This window comes from Anolis carolinensis, chromosome 2 (genome assembly GCF_035594765.1).
Source record: "Anolis carolinensis isolate JA03-04 chromosome 2, rAnoCar3.1.pri, whole genome shotgun sequence".
NCBI lineage: Eukaryota > Metazoa > Chordata > Lepidosauria > Squamata > Dactyloidae > Anolis > Anolis carolinensis.
This window is the reverse complement of record NC_085842.1, coordinates 148,431,000-148,446,059: the sequence shown is the minus strand read 5'-3', so window position 1 is coordinate 148,446,059 and position 15,060 is coordinate 148,431,000. Positions and strand designations below refer to the sequence as shown.

The 15,060-nt window shown below is 45.4% G+C and overlaps 1 protein-coding gene across 7 annotated transcripts in view; it reads left to right on the top strand.

Annotated features, from left to right (window-relative positions):
* Positions 1 to 15,060, top strand: part of tbc1d16 (TBC1 domain family member 16) — a 75,095-nt gene that overhangs the window by 19,253 nt on the left and 40,782 nt on the right. For 4 of the 7 annotated variants that reach the window (XM_062970796.1, XM_062970793.1, XM_008104163.3 and 1 more), the window contains exons 2-3: positions 68 to 312; positions 3,472 to 4,096. In XM_062970796.1, coding sequence (XP_062826866.1) covers positions 135 to 312; positions 3,472 to 4,096 — 803 coding nt within the window. In that variant the 5' untranslated portion in view covers positions 68 to 134. Of the gene's footprint in view, positions 1 to 67; positions 313 to 1,655; positions 1,820 to 3,471; positions 4,097 to 15,060 lie in introns of those variants that run through there. The other 3 variants (XM_008104166.3, XM_062970795.1, XM_062970798.1) reach the window with 3 other exon arrangements.

Below are 15,060 nucleotides of genomic sequence, written 5' to 3'. Positions count from 1 at the left end.
GAAGAGCATACCATTTTGTTGTTCCTATTTATGTTATTCACTGCTGCATTTTCTTCTTTTTCATCAGGCAGAACTTACTATATGTATTAAGTGCTTGACTGAAGTCAGCAAAGGATGGAAACAATCCCTTGGCAATGTCTCTGGGAAGATTGCTCCGGCGTGCCTCTTCTAAAGCCTCTGACCTCCTGACCTTAAATGCTAGTAGCAGCGGAGGTTCATCTTCGGTATTGGATGGGGAGATCATCTACTCCAAGAACAATGTCTGTGTCCATCCACCTGAGATGCTGCAAGGCATCGTGGAACATCACCCAGGTGAGGACAGGCAGCTGAGATCTAGGAACGTTTTATGGGATTACATTTTGTGCAAAGTGTAGTATTCCATTTCTTGGTTTTTGTTCCTTATTGTACACAAGAATTAGTTGGAAGTGACGTTTAGATAACTTGGCAAGAATATCAGAATGCATCAGAGCAATATGGTTTAGCTATCATTTTGGTCATGAATCTCTCCCTCCCCTGGACTTCTTATCTGTCAGCTATAGATGTAGTCCAGTTTAAAAAATTTTATGCTAATGCTATTACAGAGGTTTCCTTTCAGGTAAATACAGCAATTTTTAAATTGGGTTTTCACTTTCATGGGGGTTTTGTGCCCCTAACCAACACAAATGTGGAGGGCTGGCCATTTTGTGATAAAACAATATTTATTGCAGTGATTAATGACGCCACAGTGGCACAATGGGTTAAACCCTTGTGCCGGCTGAACTGCTGACCTGAAAGTTGGGTTACTGACCTGAAGGTTGCCGGTTTGAATCCACAAGATGGGGTGAGCTCCTGTCTGTCAGCTCTAGCTTGCGAGGACATGAGAGAAGCCTCCCAGCTAACACATCTGGGCGTCTCTGGGCAACATCTCTGTAGATGGCCAATTCTCTCACATCAGAAGCGACTTGCAGTACGTTCTCAAGTCACTTCTGTCACGATAAAGAATTGCAGTGATTGTGGAACTGAATTCTACTTTATATAGATGAGCCAAGATTTTTATGCCAATGTTTGTTTGATTTAAAGGAGTGTTTTTCCATCTGATTCATACAGAAGGACCAAACCCCTCCAATTAGTTACAATTGTGTGTTTCTTTTTTGGAAACTCAGCAGGAATCACCACTTTCATCAGCACTACATTAAAGCTTTAAAAGGGGGTTTGGGAGCAATTTCATTCTTTCCTGACTGTGCTGTTTTCCAAGCAGAAATTGCTTCTTTTGCCTCTTGTCCCCTCATGGCCTGTAAACCTGCAATTAACAAAGACACTACAATAAAGATGCCATTGCCACTACTCGAAATAGCAGTTTCGGGAGTGGGAGTGGGGGGTGGGGGGGCATAAGGGTTAAACACCTTTCCTTAACAAGCCAATTTGTGTGGCCTGCAAAGCTCTTTTTAAATTTTCTTTTAAAAAGCATTGGAAGATCACGTCTCTCCTGTGATGATATGTTTTGCATCAATTAAGTTTAGCTTTTCCTCACCAGGAAGCAAGCTGTCATTGGCTGGCTTGAATGATGAGACTGTTCCTACTGTAACATAAGCTTTTTCTGTGAAGGGCTATCTCTGCATGAAGTGTGTGCGTATATGTTGTGATGGATAATGTCCATCACAATTTTTTTTTTTTAGAACCAGCAATGCTTCATTATCCAAGTGGGACTTTAGTTTCCAACAGAACTTTGGAAATTGTACCTTCTTGGTCTTCACTCCTGGATTGCATGTGAAAGTGGATTTTCTCCCTTCTCCTTTCTCTCCAAATAAATTTGGAATGTGGACCCTTCTATTCGCTGTTGGTAATCTCCTTCACCACATGTGTTTTCTAGAAAATTTCACACTCGGACACCAGGTCACTAAGTACCACTGTTTTGTAATAGATAAGTCATTGCTGCTGATTTAGTTAAAGGGAACCAATGCCTCTTTGATAGTTTCTGTTACAAGAAAATTGTAATTGGGATAGTATTGCCTGTTCTGTCTCACTGGGTGTTTTTGCAAGGGGCAGAGAAAACCTGAACACAATTACTTTTCACAGCATACCTTTTTACCCACTAATCTCTTGCTTCCATAGTTCATCAGCACTAGAATTTTTTTCTGGGAATTTCTCCTACAGGGAGGTTTTGTATAGGAAAACATAGCATTAGTTCACTAATCACATTTGGTTTATTGGCAAGATTTTATGTTCAATTTTAATGAAATATTTGGCACATGACTTTGCTTTAGACCAAACAGCTTCTATATTACTTTCTCTAAAAAACTTAAATCAAAGATTCTCAATACCCTCCACAGTAAATGTATGTTTCCATGGCTTTATATGGCCCATAATTTCTAGATCAGGAATGGGTATCATATCATACAGCTCTCCAAATGTTCTTAGATTACAACTCCGAGCACTATAACCAGTGGTAAAGGGTGCTGGGATTTGCAGTTTGGTAATATCTGATCTAGATTCTCAACACAAGGCTGGAATTTCCCTTCATCTAGTGAAGGGGTGACCATCTGCTCAGGGATGAGAGAATGCTTGACCTTGTAATCCAAGGTCAGAAAGCTTTTGCTCCCACCTACCTCCCAATGGTTTGAACACACTCCTGCCATCCCTCATTATTGGCTAGGAGAGCTGCTAGGAGATGTTCACCCACACCTAGAGGGTCAGAAGTTGCCTATCTTGATGCACTCTTTAGGAAACGTGGTAAAATGGCCCTCTTTTTTGGCCACTGGTCCACCTAGGATGGCATAAGGGAGCACAACATTTCATTCCTCTATCAAAGAATACAGTGCAGAAATGTGTTCCATGTACTAGTTTGCAACATTTCAAATGAGTTTTCAAGTTATGGTGCATGAGCAAAACTGTTGCACAAGTAACCAGCAGAGAGGAGAAAATTGAGTATCGAAGACTCTAGCAAACCAAATTGCAGCTTCACCAAAGAGATCTGGAATGATACCTTATGGTCTGCCACTATTGAGCATTCTTATCCTTATGTCAAAGTCACAATTAACCAGATGCTTTCTCTCCTTACATACCAATAACATAGGCTTGCACTACCCCATCAAACTGAATTTCTTAAAAAAGGGAATTTTCATCTCTATTTTTGTCTCCCTCCAAAAAAGGTATATCTCAAAAGGCTTACAAAATGTAACAACAATAATAATCAAGCATAAAACCTATTTGCAACATGCTGGAAGCACTATTACCAGCAAAAAAAAAAAAAAAGCAAGCCAAGGCATATAAGATCATTCACATGTTAGGCTCTGAACTAAATTGCTGTCGATGTTTTTTAAAATCCTCAAGAGATGGCAGCTTCTCAAAAGCCTAGTCAGCATAGCTGCTGGGTGATGTGATTAGAAAGCAACATCTGGAGAGCCACATATTTGTCAGCCCTAGTTTTAGGACATCCAAAACTTGTAAAGCGATGATTTGGCTGTGACTCTGAGTCATTATGTTCTTTTGCAGGCTATTTGTGTCTGTACATGGAGAAAGACGAGCTCCTTGGCACCACGCTCATTCTGGCCTGGGTCCCAAATTCTCGTATCCAGAGACAGGATGAGGAGGCCCTCCGCTACATCACACCTGAGAGCTCTCCAGTCCGCAAGGTCCCCCGCAAGCGCAACCACCACACTCAGGGTTTTGGCACCCCTATGCAGGCTTCTCCCTCAGAACAGAAACGGACTATGGCCCTGAAAGAGGAGGAGGATATTTTGACAGTGTCACAACTAGTTAGGGACGTGGCCCATGTCAGCTCCCCTTCTGAAGATGGGGAGAAGCTCTCTCAGAGTTGCTTGGCAACAGACAGCATCCATAGCTCAGTGGAGCCGACTCATAGTGACTCAGGAATCTTATCGACAATCAGTTCTCAGGATGAGCAGAACCAGTTGGAGGAGGCAGCCGAAGAAGGTCTGGAGGGCCACCTGGAGACCGGGGAAGACGAGGGCTCTTTGGAATTGTCTGCCGATGAGGTTAGCAGGGACAGCACCTTTGATTCTGATTCTGATGCCTTCTCCTCACCCTTCTGTCTCTCACCCATAAGTGAAGCACTCGTGGAAAATGTTGGATCCGTGTTCCTGGTTAATGAAAACAGGTGAGATTGTGTTCCTGTGTTTTTCCTGTGGGGCAGAGAGCAAACAGAAGGACAAGGGGGAATAAAGAGTTGTAGAATCATTTTCTCTCATTCTAAAGGAAGGTTTGCTCCCTTTTTTACTCTCGTGTATAATCAGAGATATGTTCTACTGAAAAATAAGCATTACAGACTTCAATGGGATTAAAACTCATCTATAGGATGTGGCGAAGTGTGTTAAAGTGCTGAGCTGTTGAACTTCTGGACCGAAAGGCCGCAGGTTTGAATTGAGGGAGCAGAGAGAGCCCTCACTGTTAGTGTCAAGGACAGAACGCCACAAGATTCAAAGTAACAGAGTTTATTAGATTACAGAACTCAAAAATGCCCGTAAAACACAAGGGCCAGGCAGTTTTTGCCTTTAGGAGCAAAAAGGGGCAAAAGTAAATGTTCAAAAGATAAACCGGATTAAACCGGAGTTTAATCCGGGTAAAAACAAACTGCTTGCTTCAGCCTGGGTATAAACGAAACGAAAGCCAAGGAACAAAAGATACAAAGAATGCAACTAATTGGCAGCAGATTCCTCTCTGCTGCCAACACTGTGCTTAGAGTAACTTGCGTCGCTCCCCCACACACACAGCAGACAGGATCTCCAACACGAGTAAATCAGCCAAGGATTGTAGCAGTTGAGTAGACCAGTTCCGTTCCGTAGATCAAAGCCAGAAGCAGACGTTTGTAGTTTTTCCAAGTCCAAGAAGGGGGGAAGACAAGCCGTGGTCAGTTCAGTCCGAGTTCTCAAAGCAGGAGATGGCGTCCGTCAAGAAGACGACGGAAGGTCAAGCTAATAAGAGTAAGCACAGGTTTGCACAAACAAATGCCCACACAATCCCTCCCGCCGTCTGACCCTGGATTCCAATCAACTTACGTCACAGCACAGGAAAGCACACAAGTCTTCAGGGAAGCGTCCCACACACACACGGATCCCAAGCGTTTGCCCAGATTACCTTGCCCAACGCAATTTGCAATTGCTCTCAAGCCCCATTTTATGCCAGTTACAAATCTTCATCACTGTCAGCTGTCCTCCTTAACCCGGGCGTTTCCTCATCACTTTCCTCGTCAGAGCTGGAACACCTCTGACTACGCCCAACAGCATCTCCAGCTGTGGATCCCGTCCCATCCCTCCAGCTAAACCATGGGTCTAATCCTGAAGGTCCCCATTCATCTTCTGTCCCATCATGGCCAGTGGCACCCACTTCCTCCCTTACCCGAGTCCAATCCATCTCATCCTCCTCTGAGCTAACCAGCCCCTCCTCCATTCTCTCCGTAAACCCTTCGAAAGACTCCTCGTCAGATGGTGCTGCAAATATGTCTCGCAGTCTTTTTCTCTCTCGCTCCTCGAGAGTATCTGACTCTCGAGGAGTCTTACGCCCACGTCTGTCAGTAACAGAGCCATGAGGCTCAATCATAACACTATCCCCTCTCACAAAGGCCTCCTCCCCCGATGGCGGAGAAGTGGCAGTGATACCCTCCGCTATAGCACCACGACGACTAGAGGTATCAAGTTTCAACAGCGAACGATGAAAAACTGGATGGACCTTTAAACTAGACGGTAAACGCAAACGAAACGCAACAGAAGAAATCTTTTTAACGATAGGAAAGGGACCCAAATACCGAGGCGCAAACTTTCCCCCAGCCTGTTTAATATGTTTGGAAGATAACCACACCAAATCCCCTTCTTCCAACTCCTCCCCTGCCTGCCTGTGGCGGTCAGCCTGAGTCTTCTGCGTTGCCTTAGCTTCCAACAGTAAGCGACGGGCAACATCATGCAATGCAGCCATTTCCGAAGAGCGGTACACAGGGTCCGAAGAGACCACATTGGTCGACGGCGCCACACCTCCCCGTGGGTGAAAACCATAAGTTAGCTCAAATGGCGTATGCTGACTAGACGTGTGCACCGCATTGTTGTAAGCAAATTCCGCCACCGGTAACCACTTTACCCAAGCCGTGGGTTGATCTAAACAAAAACAACGCAGATACTGCTCTAAGAGCCCATTAACCCGTTCCGACTGTCCATCCGTTTGCGGATGGAAAGCTGAAGACACGTTTAACTTAGTCCCCAAACACTCATGGAAGTGTTTCCAAAAGCGTGACACAAATTGCGGAGCCCTATCTGAAATAATCACCTCGGGTGCTCCGTGCAAACGATAGATGTGCTTTGTAAATAGTAAGGCCAACGTAGGGGCCGCCGGAATGGTTGAACAAGGAATAAAATGAGCCAGTTTACTAAATAAATCCACCACCACCCAAATACAAGTATAACCCCCAGACTTAGGCAAATCTGAAATAAAATCCATGGAAATGATTTGCCATGGCCTCTCCGGAACAGGTAAAGACGATAACAACCCTCTAGGGCGCCCAACAGGCGTCTTACTCTGCTGACAAACGGCGCAGCTGTCACAAAAGCGCAGAATGTCTTGCCGCATCTTTGGCCACCAGTAGCTCCTGGTGATAAGCTGTACGGTCTTGAACCTGCCAAAGTGCCCAGCCATGGGTTCGTCATGGTGGGCTCTAATCACCTCCAACCTGAGGGTCCCTACTGGTACGTAAACCTGCCCCCTACGCACCAATACCCCGTCTTGATCCTGGAGATGCGGCAGTATGGTACGGTTACCTGCAGAGAGCAGCATCAGTTGCTCCTGAGTCCACACATCATCCTTCTGAGCCTCAAGGATCTGGTCATGTAACCCAAGCTCATTATCTACAACACACAGAGAGGCAGTAGGCAAGATGGTCTGACATACTACCTGCTCATTGGTCTTAAATTCCGGCTTGCGGGATAAAGCATCGGCCCGCAAGTTTGCCTTCCCCTCCACGAACTGCACCTTGAAGTTAAACCTGGAGAAAAACAAAGCCCAGCGGATTTGACGCTGGTTTAACTTCTTTGCTGTTTGCAAGTGCTCTAAGTTCTTGTGATCAGATCTGACCACGATCTGGTGCCGTGCCCCTTCAAGCCAGTGCCGCCACACCTCAAACGCCACCTTAATCGCCAACAACTCCTTCTCCCATATGGTATAGTTCTGCTCGAAGGGTGTTAGTTGCCGCGAGTAAAATCCACAGGGACGCAAGGTCCCTGAGGAATCCTTCTGAGACAATACAGCCCCCAACGCGTACCTAGAAGCGTCCGCTTCTACCACGAACGGTCTGTCAACATCAGGATGGGTTAGTATGTTGTCCGATTGAAAACTAGACTTTAGTTGTAGAAACGCCTCGTGAGCTTCCCGCCCCCACACAAATGGCTGTTTCTTGCGCAGAAGCTGCGTCAAAGGTACCGTGAGCTTTGCAAAATTCGGAATAAACTCCCGGTAGTAATTCGCGAAACCCAAGAACCTTTGTACATCCTTCTTAGTCTTCAGCTCCTGCCATGAGTTGACGGCGTCAACCTTATGTGGGTCCATTTTAAGTTCCCTACCTGACACTACATGACCTAGGAACTCCACTTCAGGCACATGAAAGACGCACTTGGAAGCCTTGGCGAAAAGCCCATTAGCCCGCAGTCGGTGCAGAACCTGCTTGACATGTTGACGATGTTCTTTCTCGTCCTTAGAAAAAATCAAGATATCATCCAAATAAATCACTAAAAATTGGTCAATTAGGTCCCTGAACACATCGTTCATGAACCTCTGGAATACCGCAGGAGCATTACAAAGCCCAAAAGGCATGACTCGGAACTCGTGGCATCCGAAACACGTGTTAAATGCCGTCTTCCATTCATCCCCTTCCCGTATACGGATTAAGTTATAGGCCCCCCGCAGGTCAAGCTTGGTAAAGACCTTAGCCCCTTGCACCCTTGATAACAGTTCCGAGATTAAAGGCAGCGGGTACCTATCCCGAATGGTGTATTTGTTTAGGATCCGATAATCGCAGACCAACCTAAGTTCCCCAGTCTTTTTGGCTACAAAGAATACCGGTGCCGCAGTTGGAGAACTAGATGGGCGAATAAACCCCTTGGCTAAATTTTCATCTAGAAACTCCCGCAAAGCTTGCCTTTCCGGTACAGTCAAGGCATACAGCCTCCCTGCTGGCAGTTTCGCACCTTCTGCCAACTTGATGGCGCAATCATATGGCCTGTGCGGTGGTAATTTGTCCGCTTCTCTTTTACAAAATACATCAGAGAACTCCCCATACTCAGCAGGCACTCCCTCCATATCAGAATGAGTAACATTTAGAGTGCAACAATCCTGCCTCTTTAAGATCACTTTACGTGTTGCCCAATCTACATGTGGGTTTACTACAGCTAGCCAATCCATCCCCAGGATCACATCATATCTAGGCAAGCTCGTAATATCCCACACAAACGTTCCCGTTACTCCCTGCACCTCCCACGTTACTGCTGAGGTTTCATGGTTAACCACCCCAGTCTCCAGCAGTCTCCCATCTGCTCCTTCCACCCACACGTCGCATGCCTTGCGCACTCTAGGAATGCCATGCTTCTTAGCAAACTCAATATCTACATAGGAGACCGTAGCCCCTGAGTCCAGCAGTGCCAAAGTAGAAACAAGTTCCCTTCCCCCAACAGATAATGTAATGGGTACGAAAACATGCTTCCTCCCCTCAGTTGACTGCTTGAGGAGCCCTAGTGCGTTGGACTCACGTCGCACTAGGGCTGGCCTTTTCCCGAAAGTTGGGAAGGTTTCACATTACAATTTTTGGCAAAATGCCCAGCATTCCCACAGTACAAACACAAGCCCAGCTGCCTCCTACGGCTCTTTTCCTCTGTAGACAGCTTTTTAAAGACCCCAAGCTCCATGGGCTCTTCCCCCATCACCACAGGTGCCCTGGTTACATGCATGGGTGGCGCACACATTGCTTTTGAGTGTTTACGAGCCTCGAACCTTGCGTCTAAACGCAGCACCTTGGCTACTAAGGCGTCCCAGCTTTCAGCCGGCTCCAAGCGTGCTAATTCATCCTGGAGCATATCACTTAACCCGGCAGTAAATAAAAGCATGAATGCATTTTCCCCCCAATCCAGCTGGTGGCGATACAGGTTAAACTTATTTAAGTAATCCAAAACAGTCCCCTTTCCCTGTTTCAACCGATACAGAGCCCACCCAGCGTTCTCCGTGCGGAGAGGATCCCCAAAAGTATCAGTTAACAACTTTTTGAAATTATTCAAATTGTCCTTGACTGGGTCATTTCCCAAAATTAAATTAGTGGCCCATTGTCCTGCGGGACCGGTCAACAAACTCAAAATAAAGGCCACCTTGCTAGTGTCTGTAGGAAAAGCATGAGCACTGAGCTGAGAAAAATAAAGCTCCACTTGTGCCAAAAAGGTTGGCAACTTGCACCTGGTTCCGTCAAAGCGTTCAGGAGTCAAAACATGTCCTTTCACAGCCTGAGCTGTTTGGATAACGGTAAAAGCCGTTTGCAATTGGTCTACTTTGGCCCTTAACTCATCCATCGTCTTCCTGACGGGTTTATTGCTGCAATAAACTCTTTATGGCGTTGGGCAATCTGTCAAGGACAGAACGCCACAAGATTCAAAGTAACAGAGTTTATTAGATTACAGAACTCAAAAATGCCCGTAAAACACAAGGGCCAGGCAGTTTTTGCCTTTAGGAGCAAAAAGGGGCAAAAGTAAATGTTCAAAAGATAAACCGGATTAAACCGGAGTTTAATCCGGGTAAAAACAAACTGCTTGCTTCAGCCTGGGTATAAACGAAACGAAAGCCAAGGAACAAAAGATACAAAGAATGCAACTAATTGGCAGCAGATTCCTCTCTGCTGCCAACACTGTGCTTAGAGTAACTTGCGTCGCTCCCCCACACACACAGCAGACAGGATCTCCAACACGAGTAAATCAGCCAAGGATTGTAGCAGTTGAGTAGACCAGTTCCGTTCCGTAGATCAAAGCCAGAAGCAGACGTTTGTAGTTTTTCCAAGTCCAAGAAGGGGGGAAGACAAGCCGTGGTCAGTTCAGTCCGAGTTCTCAAAGCAGGAGATGGCGTCCGTCAAGAAGACGACGGAAGGTCAAGCTAATAAGAGTAAGCACAGGTTTGCACAAACAAATGCCCACACAATCCCTCCCGCCGTCTGACCCTGGATTCCAATCAACTTACGTCACAGCACAGGAAAGCACACAAGTCTTCAGGGAAGCGTCCCACACACACACGGATCCCAAGCGTTTGCCCAGATTACCTTGCCCAACGCAATTTGCAATTGCTCTCAAGCCCCATTTTATGCCAGTTACAAATCTTCATCACTGTCAGCTGTCCTCCTTAACCCGGGCGTTTCCTCATCACTTTCCTCGTCAGAGCTGGAACACCTCTGACTACGCCCAACAGCATCTCCAGCTGTGGATCCCGTCCCATCCCTCCAGCTAAACCATGGGTCTAATCCTGAAGGTCCCCATTCATCTTCTGTCCCATCATGGCCAGTGGCACCCACTTCCTCCCTTACCCGAGTCCAATCCATCTCATCCTCCTCTGAGCTAACCAGCCCCTCCTCCATTCTCTCCGTAAACCCTTCGAAAGACTCCTCGTCAGATGGTGCTGCAAATATGTCTCGCAGTCTTTTTCTCTCTCGCTCCTCGAGAGTATCTGACTCTCGAGGAGTCTTACGCCCACGTCTGTCAGTAACAGAGCCATGAGGCTCAATCATAACAGTTAGCCCCAGCTTCTGCCAACCCAGAAGTTCAAAAACATGCAAATGTGAGTGCATCAATAGGTACTTCAATAGGGAAGGTAACGGCGCTCCATGCAGTCATGCCGGCCACATGACCTTGGAGGTGTCTACGGACAACACCGACTCTTCGGCTTAGAAATGGAGATGAGCACCAACCCCCAGAGTCAGACATGACTGGACTTAACATCAGGGGAACCCTTTACCTTTATAGGATTGTGGTCTAAGTCTTTCTTGTTGAACCTCAGAAATAGGGGTTTGGAACCCCATTAGAGACTCAAAGTTGGTGACTTCATTTAACATATTAGTGTCAACAACTGCTAGAAACAGGATAATGCTTGGTCATCAAAGCTGTGCAGGTCCTGAAGTTTTTTCTGGAGAGTGTGTATATAGTGCTCTAGAAATGTAATGAAACTATTGTCTATGCATTGTCGAAGGCTTTCATGGCCGGAATCACTAGGTTGCTATGAGTTTTCTGGGGTGTATGGCCATGTTCCAGAAGCATTTTCTCCTGATGTATCACCCAAATCTATGTCAGGCATCCTCAGAGGTTGTGAGGTCTCACAACCTCTGAGGATGCCTACTATAGATGTGGGCAAAACATCAGGAGAAAATGCTTCTGGAATATGGCCATACAGCCCGGAAAACCCACAGCAACCTATTGTCAATGAGTTTTGTCTTTGCAAGCTTTGCCCACTCACTTGTTTAAGTATGAATCTCGATTCAGCTAGACACCTAGCCATTGTTTATTGGTGTTATGGAGGATTAATTTCTAGTTAAGCTTCCTTCTTAACTAGTTGATTCTTTCATTGGTGCTTAGTTATATGAGACTATGTATGCAGGAGAATATTTATTCTTTCCACTTGCATGAAAGAGTCATTTTAATGGTGTTTTTCAGTAGCCTGGCTGTGTCCTTGTAGTTTAGGTTTGCTGCTCTGTTCTTTATGTAATGAAGGCTGCCAGCTTTATAAATTGCTCTGTTGATTTCCCTTGGCTTTTCTTGAAATCTATTGTGTAGTGCCTTGGCAACCCTTTTCTGTCCCTGTGCTCTGAAAGCTACAATAAATGCTATTTGTCACCCTGTGATAAATTGCAGACCTGCTTTTCTAGGGTAAAGATTTATTCTTTATCAATAGAATGTGACTGAAACCACAACTCTCCCATTTAGGGCTGTGCGGCACATTTGCCCACTTGGATGCTCATTCACGTTCATTGTGAGGAGAGGCTGCCCTCATGTGGCCTTTCACTTATATTGCAAAATAGCATAGACGGAGAAACATTAAACCAGAGATGGCTAGGATTTTTTTTGTCATCCTGGGTCATTGCCACTTTCAGTTGTTCTAAGGCCCCATGTGCTCTTGATGCTAGCAACAGAAAGCATCCACAACCCATAGTTTGTTTTTGATATAATAATGGGGTTTAAAGTATCAAGAGTTCCTGTTTTCTCAGAAAATATGTTGCCGTCTAAAGCCTCTTTGTGTGAAAAGAATCAAAATCAATAGGATAGACTCTTCAGGGACTCTGTTTGTAGGATCATGTTGAATTCAGCTGTGTGGTGTTAGGCTTGGGCAGTTTGACTTGAACATATGTCTTTTCCAAGAGACTAAAATAATTTAAGAATATAAGGCTGGATCTACACTGCCATATAAAATCCAGATTATCTGCTTTGAACAGGATTATATGGCAGCATAGACTCATATAATCCAGTTCAAATAAGATAATCTGAATTATCATCTTTAATAATCTGATATATATATATATATATATATATATATATATATATATATATATATCTCCAGCCAAAGAAGAGTGATGTTGGTTAGGACCACGAGCCTGTTTAGTTCAATATAGTAGCTATCAATAAGTCTTAAAAAAAAAAAAAGCAAACAAAGCATGATATCATCCCATCATAACTACATGTTTTTAGAGGCTGAAAGAAGGGCCTCTCCTGGAGATCTTATTGAGAAAGGCATAGTCCTTTAGATAGATCAGTGGTTCTCAACCTGGGGTCCCCAGATGTTTTTGGCCTTCAACTCCCAGAAATCCTAACAGCTGATAAACTGGCTGGGATTTCTGGGAGTTGTAGGCCAAAAACATCTGGGGACCCCAGGTTGAGAACCACTGCACTTGGGCAGGGATCCACTTTAAATCCTGTTTCTGCCTCCTGAAAAGTTCTGGGGTTTGTAGTTCAGCAAGGCCAATGACCTATTTGAGCTGCTTAAAGGCCCCCCCCCCCCCTAAACTACAAGCCCCAGAATTTTGCAGGAGGCAGAAACAGGATTTAAAGTTGACGCATGCTCTAGTGTGATGACTCTCTAAGTACATTTCAGCTCTACCCAGAAAGCTTCCTTTGTCTGTAGTTGGTAATACTCTGTTTCTTTGCTATTGGCAGTTATTGCAAGAAAAGACATTTGTGGTATGTAGTTCAGTGCAATTTGCTAATTTGTTTCATTTGCCAACCACATCCCCAATTTTTTACAACCTAATCTTAGGCACGAAGACTTGTGGTGTTCTCACTCCACTGAGGTTTCCATATCTCATAGGCTGTATCCTGTCCTCTGATACTAAATATGTTGGGGCCGGAAAGTGGGGAGGGGAGAAATCTCAATGTGTGAGTATTTCTTCAAACATGTGGATACTGACAGTCCTCAAGTTACGAACAAGATAGGTTCCGTAGGTTTGTTCTTAACTTAAATTTGTAAGTTGGAACAGGAACATTTTTTATGTATAACTCCTGCCAAATACATGTGTGTGCATGTGTGTTATCACACCAGGGCGTTAAAGCAGGTAGCCCACATTACTGCCTCCTGCAGAATTCTGGGCAATTTAGTTTGGGAAGGTAAGAACCTCTGTAGCCACAAATTTAAAAGGCCCCGGCCTAATCTACATTTCTGTGATGAACCATGGGCCTTGTAGTCCTGCTCAGGACATTGTAATCCCTGATGAAGATGAAAACTTGGGTTTTTTACCTTCCCAGTCTGAACTGGATTCCTCTCAGCCAGATCCTTCCCAGGCAGATCTGGAAACCTTGCACCTGCAAGAAAGTTGTGCCCCAGAAGTATGTCAAACAACCCCAGAGCCTACTTCTCCCGTGTTCTTGCGCCGGGAGTTTTGTAAACAACAGAGAAGTTTGGATTCAGCTTCGCGCAGGAGTGCGAGGATAGCAGCTAAGAATGTTGCCAATTAACATTGGTTCTCGTGAGAATCTTTAAGGAGTTTAACATCTGGTCTCAGAGTTTAGCTTTCGTTTCTGATTCCCAGAGAACCGCTTTGGTGAGAAAGTTGGACTCTATATAGGTGTTTTGCCCGCGTAGCAACTTCGCGGAGTCAATTCGTCAGCCTACGGAGCGAGTTGTGTCTGGACAGCGCGCTCCGATTCAAGCCTCGCTTCAGCTCAAGCCTTGCCTTGCTATCCAGCCTTCGCCTTGCTTCCCAGCCTTTGTTTACCTACGGACTTTGCCTTGTTTCCCAGGACTAATCCTTGCCTTGTTTCACGGATTTTACCAAGTTATTCCACGGACCTTGTTCTTGTTCTTAGTTACCTTGTTCCACGTTCAAGCCTTGTTTCAAGTATCAAGTTATTTCCTAGCCACGCTCAAGTTTTATGGACTAAGGACCTTGTCATCTCCCCTCACTTTGCTTGGCAAAGTGAGTGTTTCGGTTATTGGATTACAACTTTGGACCTTAATATTTCTTATTGGTCATTGCTTTTTTGGACTAATTCTGACCTTTCCTGAAGGGTCTAATTCTGGACTATTTTCTATACTTGTTTTTATTAACTTTATATATTCCTTCAATAAAGATATTAGTTAGATTCTGGCCTCTGTGTATGGTTATTGGTGCCTCTGCCGCCTGGGTCGTGACAGTTTGACTCCGCCAACCATAAGCACCAACTAACCGAGGCCAGGATGTCTACCGGAGCCGCGCCGGCTGGACAGCCGCTCAGCTACACCATCAGCAAGGACGAAGTGGACCGCATCCGTGACAGACTCAACGCGCAGGATGGAGAAATAAAAGGGTTGAGGGAGCGCGGAGTTCGCCTCCCGGCCATGGCGTTGCCTACCAAGTTTTCTGGAGAAGCTGCTAAGGTTCATGTTTTCCGCCGCCAATGTCAAGCTTATCTAGAGGCCCGTGATGCCGAGTTTCCCCAAGAAGACATCAAGGTGGCGTGGGTCTACAGTCTTCTAGACGGACCAGCGGCTAGCTGGGCGACGGCCCTGTTTGATCAAGCCTCCCCCCACCTAAGTTCAGCACAACGCTTCTTGGATCACCTTAAGGAGACCTGGGGAATCGAGGACAATTTGGAGGCAGCC